The sequence below is a fragment of the Acanthisitta chloris genome, unplaced genomic scaffold (assembly GCF_000695815.1).
Source record: "Acanthisitta chloris isolate BGI_N310 unplaced genomic scaffold, ASM69581v1 scaffold41605, whole genome shotgun sequence".
NCBI lineage: Eukaryota > Metazoa > Chordata > Aves > Passeriformes > Acanthisittidae > Acanthisitta > Acanthisitta chloris.
Genome location: NW_008675076.1, coordinates 12,604 through 21,301, shown reverse-complemented (window position 1 = coordinate 21,301; position 8,698 = coordinate 12,604). Strand labels below are relative to the sequence as shown.

Below are 8,698 nucleotides of genomic sequence, written 5' to 3'. Positions count from 1 at the left end.
CTTTCCATCTCCATCTCTGTTTTCAATTAGCTGTGGAAATTCTGGCTGACATCATTCAGAACAGCACCCTGGGAGAGGCAGAGATTGAGCGCGAGCGAGGGGTGATACTGCGAGAGATGCAGGAGGTTGAGACCAACTTGCAGGAAGTTGTCTTTGATTACCTCCATGCCACAGCCTACCAGAAGACAGCCCTGGGACGGACAATTCTAGGACCCACTGAAAACATCAAGTATGTCCAGATGTGTGTCTGTCTTTGATTGGGTGGTAACATTTATATATTGAAAAGTCTCATCTGACAGGGATTGGAGAGAGGTGGGGGATGTCTCTCCTGCCTTGGCTGCAGGGAGAGGACTAGAGGGAATGGCCTTGTGCTGAGACAGGGGAGAGTCAGATTAGATGTCAGGAGAAATGTTTTCCCTGTTAGGGTGTTCAGGCACTGGAATAGGTTGCCCAGGGAGGTGGTGCAGTCATCATCCCTGGAAGTGTTGAAGAGGCATCTGGATCTGGCACTGGATGATACGGTTTAGGGTTTAGGGGTTTCAGCAGAGTGACAGGTTAATGGTTGGACTTGGTGGTCTTAGAGGTCTCCTCCAACCTTGATGAGTCTATGAAAACATATAGAACAGCACTGGTTTTCATTTTTACCCTGGAAGGCAGCTGAAATTGCTCTGGATATAACTATAAGAATCCCCATATTGCCTTAGTTCCCCCATGTGCAGGAATCAGAGGGTATGTGAACTTTAGATGTCCTCTGCATGTCTTTGTTCTGTGCCATATTTTTCTCCTGTTTGTTCAAAATGCATCTGACACAAATTGGAAATGCTCCTTTTTCCAATCAGTCACATGTTAGGCACTACTGTCAGCACAACTGGGTTTGCACTGCTCTGTAAGCATCTGTCTGTACCAGTGCAGACCAGGACCTTGCTAAATGTGCTGCTTTCAGAGGAACAGGAGATCATTAGTGCATCCTGTCCCCACCTGACCGAGCTGTAATTCTCACTCCTTCTCAGGAAACCAGAAGAGCTTTGAAAGGCAAAAGGTACCAAGTTCCTTTTTAAGAAGTCATCCTTGGTTTAGCTTTCTGCCTCTCTGCACAGCTCTTGCCTTGGCAGAACTTCTGATTCTTTTGATATTGTATTGTTCTATACATTTAATCTCTTTTTACTCTGGAAGCCTTTGCTGACACAGTAGTGATGTTTCCTTACCTGTTTCTAGATCCATAAACCGCAATGACTTGGTGGAGTACATAACAACACACTACAAAGGACCCAGAATGGTCCTTGCTGCTGCTGGAGGTTAGTATGGGATATCCACCCTGGATCATGTGAAACTGTGCTTGAAACCATGGTCTGTGTCTCTGGGAACAACGTGATGAATTATCCATTGTTCAGTAGGTCCTGGAAGTTCACTGTTAGCCCTTTGTGTTTTGTACCCTTTGAGCTTTTGTTCCCTTTTCCTCTCAGTAATATTCCAGAAACATTAAATCAGTAACTATAAGTGAACTGGAAGCCAAGGCCATTCTTCCACGGGGGCAGGAAAAGAGGGTCCTGGAAAGGGGTTGAGTGTGAAAAGGGAAGTAGCAAGGAATGCAGAGAGAAAGCATGACTTGATGTAGCTATAAGAGCGAGGTGTGTGGCATTAAAGCAGAGGCACAATGAATGCCTGCTCGAGTCTTTAAACTGTGCAGCAATTTAAGTGAACTGTTTTCAGAGTAACTTTACAAAGCATGTGAATATCTTTGCTCAGGGGTCTCTCATGATGAACTGCTTGACCTAGCGAAGAGCCATTTTGGCAACCTGCCATCTGCTCCCGAAGGAGGACTGCCACCCCTGCCACCCTGTAGCTTCACAGGTAGTGAGGTAAGTGTTGGCCAGCTCAGAAAGCCACCCCTGACACCTGCTCTCTGCCACAGGCTCAGCACGTGAAAAGGTTTCTTGCCCCCAGTGAGGGCAATGGCCTAGCTGCTTTCCAAAGCAGTACTTTTCAGACTTTCTTGGACAAGCCTCACTGCCACCACATTTTATGCTTTATCACTTCCTGGAGGAATACCTTCTTTGTCCCTGCTGCTACTTTCCCTTTATCCCCTTGACTATAGTGTTGGAGCATTTCCACTTGCTGAGAATCACTGCTTCAAAGGATGTGGCAGAGAACTGAGGTGTCTGTTGTGTTCCATTCCCATCTCTATTCAGATTTTGCAGTCAGCAGCTTTCCTTGCTGCTGGTAGCTGTGAAATTACTCTGTGTACATGGCATCAGGCTTGCTGTGGGCAAAGTGCTCTAAAATTGCCCCAGGAAAGACTAGTTAAGGCTGATATTAAATAAAGCTTCATATGCTTTAATTTTTGGTTCTCTGTGTCCCTGAAAAAGTGTATTCCCATATACTTAACTTCCCATGTACCTGACTGTGTACAGACTGTGCTACAGCTGCTCTCCTGTGTCCCACAGATCCGAATAAGGGATGACAAGATGCCCCTGGCACACTTGGCCATAGCTGTTGAAGCAGCAGGTTGGGCCCACCCGGATACAATCCCACTCATGGTAGCAAACACTCTGATAGGGAATTGGGATCGTTCCTTCGGAGGAGGCGTGGTGAGTGAGCCTGGGGCACCTTCCTGCTCCTAATGAGGTTGGTGGGTTGGTGAGGTCTCCCTCACTGGGGTACTGCCAGGACTGATAAGGGGATCCAGTTGTGTGTCTGAGAGAATTTGTTAACAAGATCCAGGAAGATCTTAGGAAGTGGTTCTAAACCACCAAAACAGAGGTGTCTTGAGGTCTGCCAGCCCTCTTGGGAAGTAGGATGTTTTATAGCTGTGTGTTGTCAGAACCAGTGGGGATCAGTCACTGTCCCTTTCTTGAACCTACATAGCTTTATGATTTTGGCTACTAGTCATGAAGGGACTAGTAGGCTTTCAAAAAACTTCATCAAACAATGCCTTTTTCTTTTGCCTCAGCAGAATTTATCCAGTAAGCTTGCTCAGATTGCCTGCCATGGTAACCTGTGTCACAGTTTCCAGTCCTTCAACACCTGCTACACTGACACAGGGCTGTGGGGACTCTATATGGTCTGTGAGCCAGCCACTATTCAGGACATGGTGCACTTTGTTCAGAGAGAATGGTAAGCTAACAACTGTTTCTCTAAAAACAGTTTCCAGTGGGGGAATACAACACAGGAGTTAGGAAACCTGAGTCAAACCTTTTAGAATACCACTAAGTCTATACAGTGTCCATGAGCTGCAAGTTTCACTACTGAGAGAGTAAATTTTGAAACCTGGGATTATGTTCATGATGTAAGGCTTAGGTCTATATAGAAGAATGTTCATAGGTGCAACTGTAATGCTTGAACTGCAGAAGTGATTAGAGACAGACATATGTTATTTAGAAGCACTGATTCAAGGTGGATGATGTTGAAAGAACCATGAAAAATGACTTCTTTAATTACATAAATCACTTCTCATATACCCCTGTCCTGAGATCTCTGTTGACAACTCACGGAGAAAAAAAGACATGACTTTAGCTGTCTGTTTGCACCAGGGAAGACATGAACAATTCCTGGGGCAAGAATTAAGTGTTAGGATGATAGTCAATGCATCCTACTGTCCTCATGGAATGTTCCTTATGCAGTGTGGCAAATCATCTCACCAAGAGAAAAGCCAAGAAGTAATGGATTGCCCTCTGGCTAATTACATCTAGTTGCTTGGCTCCTACTTTCTTAGCAACAGCCATTCTGAAGAGAACAAGTGACTACACTTGGCTCAAGAGTTCATTTAATAAAATGAAACAGCTCTTCTAAAGGGAAGAACTTGCTCTTGGGTATATTGTTGTGCTTCCGAAAACCTACTCTTACACTGCTGCTTTGCATCTTATGGCTTGTTTCCATGCCAGACTCTCTTATCAGCTCTGTCTATAGAAAAGAAGTGCCTGGTAGGTGCAGTAATGTCTATGTATCACAGGCAATCTTGTATGCTCCAGGCTGCTGTGATTGAATGCCTTTGTAACTATTTTTCAGGATAAGACTTTGCACAAGTGTTACAGAGAATGAAGTAGCCCGAGCAAAAAATCTTCTAAAGACAAATATGCTGCTGCAGCTTGATGGTGAGACTTGTGAGAGCTTTTTATTCTTTGTGGGGTTGGAGGCTAATACCTGAAGCATATTTCCTGCTATTTTAGGGTCCACACCAATCTGTGAAGACATTGGAAGACAAATGCTCTGTTACAAGCGCCGAATCCCAATTCCAGAACTCGAGGCAAGAATTGAAGTAAGTGGCACTCGTGTTGCAGCTTTTAAATTACACCATTGAGAAAATTAATTGCTGCAGAAAGTAGCAACACAGAAGCTGGGACTGTTTCCAGCTGAGAAAACCTTCAAGTGTTTAGTTGCCTGTTCTTCTGGATTATACAAAATGAGGATCACAGTTTTAGATGGGATTATAACCAAGATATGTCTCTTTTCCCCCCTTCAGGCTATTGATGCCCAGACTATTAGAGAAATTTGCACAAAGTACATCTACGATAAGCATCCTGCAGTTGCTGCTGTGGGTATGTGCTCCAAGTTTCCCTACCCTCCCATATAACCTCTCCACACCAATTGCCATCAGTTGAGCATGGCCAACTTTCTTTAACTTCCAGGTCCAATTGAACAGCTTCCAGAGTACAGCAAAATCTGCAGTGGCATGTATTGGCTTCGTGAGTAGTGCATAACAAGAACTTCCAGTATATCTGAGCTTAAAAAAACCAGAAAACCAACCCCCAAAACCCCCAACTACACCCCTTTTTAAAGCTTTTGAGTTGGAGAAGATTAAAGCTCAAGAACCAGCCACCCCTGTGTGTCTGTATAATTAAGAAAGGAATGAAAACATGTACAGTATTTGCATTTTTATTACAAAACAAAGATTGTCAGTCAGAGTCATTTCTTGACTTTAGTAGCATTCATCACTTGTTCTTGAGCAGCTTTCTTTGCCTTGACCATTTCAACGAGTTCCTGCAGGGTTGGGAAGAAAAAAACCAAACAACTTAACAAAACATGGAACTTGTTAACAGTGCTGTGGTTTGACCACTACATATATTCAATGTGAAACAGTCTAGCTCTCAGTGAGAAATTGAGATAGTTTAATCCTCTAAAGCAATTTCTGTTGGAAACAAATCAATGGATGGAAGGTCAATGCTCACCTACTTCCCCTGTAGCAGGAACTTGACCTACAGGATGTTAGGGATGGGACTTTACCGTCTACAAGGGCTTGCTGTGAAACTAGGACAGATTTCATGGGACAGACTAAAAGCAAAGGATTCTAACAAGACCTAGGCTAATGCCAGTCCCAGGAGGAGCTGAGGGGCCTTACCTTGTATCGCTTCATGCAGTCTTTTTTTGACCGGCCTGGAACAGCTGCTGCTATTTTCTCCCATCTTTCAGGAGTATTTACTGGATAAGTCTTCAATGCTTGTTCTAAAAGTTTTTGTTCTTCTGTAGTCCAAGGGGATGAATCTAAAGGTGATCCTGTTTTTAAAGGCAAAAATGACAGTAAGAAAAAGAGATTTGTAAAATCTGTTAAGAGTTGATTAAAAATCTGTGCAGGTTTGTGATACAGCTAGTCTGACCAAAGGGTTGCCCAGTGCTGAAAACCTGGAACCAAAAAAACCCACGAAACCCCCCAAACAACCCTGAAACTGACTGGACAAGTGGCCCTTGAGATCTTGAAATGTTAGAAGGTAACATCTTTTGTTGTCAGCTGAAGCCACAGTGTCAGGGCAGCAATGCAGCTTTTCCTTCTGTGTTTTGGTAAGGAACACTGAGTAAGGAAACAGCCTTCTGAAGTGTCTGGAAAACCTGATGGGAGAGGTTTGGGGTTTCACAGGAGACCAAAAGTTAGCTGTGGGATGATCCTGTATCTCAAGTGCATCCCCTCAGGCTTGCTCTGAACTGAAAATGTAGCAGCCTCTGAGGAACAGACACTTCAGCACCTGACTTAACCTGTTGCCTCACCAGGAACCATTTCAGATTGTCACTGTGGCATGTACTGTGTGTACCAGAAACAGCTCCAGCAGCAAAGCCTGGATCACTTACTTGCTATGTAAGTTTGTAAGCAAGTCTTGAGTAAGTTCTGGGTTACTTTCTTCCTAAGAGGCACAGGGGAGACAACTGCAAGAAGGGCTCCCTTGCCACCTTTACCTTCAAATCGTTCTGAGGGGGCAGCACTGTCCATCTGAGGCACCACACCATGTTCCTTTTTAAACTTGTCAAACGCTTTCTTGTTTATGTCATCTTTTTGATGAGGGTCTGTAAGCAACAGACATGGAAAAGAATAGTTACCACACCAAAATTAAAGCCAAGTGTATTAATAAAAACATTGTGTAGCAGATATTAGTTTGCAGTCATCACATAATCAAAAAAACCCAATTCCTACTTCCTTTAAAATGATGGTAAAGAGGTTGGTAGATAAAAACCCCCTAATCTTTCAAGGGCCAATAAAGTTTTTTCAGTGTCAGGCTCTCCAAGCCCATCCTACTTTATATTGCTCAGAGGAATACCTGCTCCATGTAATCTTAATCTGGAGCTTCAGTGAAATCAAGAGGGATTATTCTCTCAAGTAAGGGCTGTGGCACAAAACTCACATACTGCCCAGGGTATGAGTGTGTCAGAGGGGCAGGAAAGTCCAGGTCCTTCTTGTGCAGATATGTGGTTTGGAATGGAAAAACCGCTTGAAAATTTGGTGGGTTTGTTTCTTTTTTTCCTTCTGCAGTGAAATGGATAATTTCCTTAAGAAGTTACTCCAGAGTTCTCTGGGCTTCATTTATATCATTTTAGTATTATTCACTTTCAAACAGGGGGATGAGCCACATTAATTTAGGTGTCTTACTCTGGTGCTGGATTCCATTCATTTCTTTAAAAGAATCTCTATAGCCTCATCAGTTCCATTTATTTTGGGTGCCTTACCTTGCAAGGAGCTTTCTCAGAGACCCATTTTGTCTCTCTGAGCCCAGGCAAGGCATGTGGCCCAGACATCTGAGCATCAAGCTAGCATGAGAGTCAGTCAGGAGGTGGTAACTTGCACAACAGCCATTAGGCTGAAAACTCTTAACCATATCAGTGCCCCCCCATTTCTTTGGGGAATATACAGAGGATCTTCTCAGAAACACAAAGCCCTTTGAAGAAAATCCAGCTGTACAGAAGCATGCAGCCCATCTTACTACAAAAATAAGGTAATATAGATACCAAGCTTTTGGAGGCTCTTTGCTTTATTGATGACATCTTTTGCTGTTCGTTTGATTCCAGTAGCAGAGTGCAAGTTCATGTAATTGGCAATAACTTCCCACCTAAAGCATGAAGAGAAAGGGTAAAGCAGCACGTGACATAACAAGCTATGGTCAACCCCCTGTACACATTTATATCAACTCCTCCTAGGTAAGTTTAATTGTACCTAAAGACATAGAAAATGTCAGGGTGATTATTCTGGAAAGCTTTCAGTCACTAACTGAAGGATTCAGTCAGTATGGGTGAACTTCTTGGCTCAAGACACAAAAACTGGATGGGGTAGAATGTAGGTAAGTGCAAACATCTAATCCTCAAAATTCTACTCAGCTGTTGCTTTCCTGCATTCCCTAAACACCTCTGACATTAAATACTGCAGGCTGCACTGAAGGGCTGAGAAATTACTAACCCTGTGTCCACTTCCCCCCAGAAAAACACCTAGACATCAGGTAAAGGGACTTAAACAGGAGAGAGCTGGAACAGACCTAGCCCCAAAATTATACCTAGTGCATCCTTAGGAAACAGAAGGCAAAGAAAGCAGGATTTAAGGCATGCTCCTGTTCTTGATGCTTACCAGTAAGCTGATTGCCAGTGCTGTGAATCCCAGCCCTTCCCTTCTCCCCTGGCTCTACCCTGGAGAAAGCTGCTGCACTTAACTCCTATCTCTGGCTGTTTTCCTCCTACCACATAGACTAGAAACCAGCCTCCCATTCATTGTGGAGCTACTGGAAGTAGCTATTCTTGCTCAGCTGCTCCCAGTCACTGTTCTGGTTTTGTTCTCTGCTTTAATGCCTGGAGCCTACCCTGGAGTAAGCCCTGTGCAAACATGTGCCTCAGCACCAACCTGGTCATGGACTGAGGCCCAAGTCTGGGGGGAAACAAGATACAGGGCCAGAGCTAACTCCAGTGACACACATTGTAGTAAGGGGAAACAGCCCACTGGCTGTTCAACAGTCAAGGCAAAGGAGGAAGTTTAGGGAGTCCTTACACTGACATCACACTTGGGATGGCCTGAAAATAAGTTGTATTATACCTACTGTTTAATTAAAAGTCATTAGTAGGGATTTTAGCACCAAACCTGAGAAGTACCTTGAGTTAGTCCCTGCTGGAAAGAGGTTCACAGCTTTAATTAACAACTGTAAATCGTCTTCTGGCCAATTTTTGCTTCCCCCTCCACCACCAGTGGTTGACTTTTCTGAGCTCTTGGTGGCTTGGCGCATACGAGCTTCTGCCTCTTCTTTCTCTCGCCTTATTTGTTCATTTATTTCTTCTATCTAAGGATTGCAAATAAGCATTATTTATTTATTTATTTATTTTTACACTTTACAGTGACACAAACCCCTCTCTGGAATTGCTCTGAGCTTTAAGTTTTGCTTAGTTTCTGTTCTGTACATCATACATAAGGAAATGAAGGAGGTTATCAGCTCCAGTATTTATTTCCCTCCAACCCATGTAT

General features: G+C 43.7%; 2 protein-coding genes across 2 annotated transcripts in view; one reads left to right on the top strand and one right to left on the bottom strand.

Moving 5' to 3' along the window:
* Positions 1-4,728, top strand: part of PMPCB (peptidase (mitochondrial processing) beta) — a 6,209-nt gene extending 1,481 nt beyond the window's left edge. The window contains exons 4-12 of the mRNA XM_009075552.1: positions 31-229; positions 1,216-1,295; positions 1,747-1,859; positions 2,445-2,588; positions 2,954-3,114; positions 4,006-4,091; positions 4,167-4,255; positions 4,460-4,535; positions 4,626-4,728. Coding sequence (XP_009073800.1) covers positions 31-229; positions 1,216-1,295; positions 1,747-1,859; positions 2,445-2,588; positions 2,954-3,114; positions 4,006-4,091; positions 4,167-4,255; positions 4,460-4,535; positions 4,626-4,690 — 1,013 coding nt within the window. The 3' untranslated portion in view covers positions 4,691-4,728. The remainder of the gene's footprint in view (positions 1-30; positions 230-1,215; positions 1,296-1,746; positions 1,860-2,444; positions 2,589-2,953; positions 3,115-4,005; positions 4,092-4,166; positions 4,256-4,459; positions 4,536-4,625) is intronic.
* A 99-nt stretch (positions 4,729-4,827) lies between these two features.
* Positions 4,828-8,698, bottom strand: part of DNAJC2 (DnaJ (Hsp40) homolog, subfamily C, member 2) — a 15,522-nt gene continuing 11,651 nt past the window's right edge. Inside the window, exons 12-16 of the mRNA XM_009075551.1 lie at positions 8,332-8,516; positions 7,207-7,307; positions 6,163-6,270; positions 5,336-5,490; positions 4,828-4,977 (exon numbers count right to left, since the gene is read on the bottom strand). Of these exons, the coding sequence (XP_009073799.1) occupies positions 4,903-4,977; positions 5,336-5,490; positions 6,163-6,270; positions 7,207-7,307; positions 8,332-8,516 (624 nt within the window). The 3' untranslated portion in view covers positions 4,828-4,902. The remainder of the gene's footprint in view (positions 4,978-5,335; positions 5,491-6,162; positions 6,271-7,206; positions 7,308-8,331; positions 8,517-8,698) is intronic.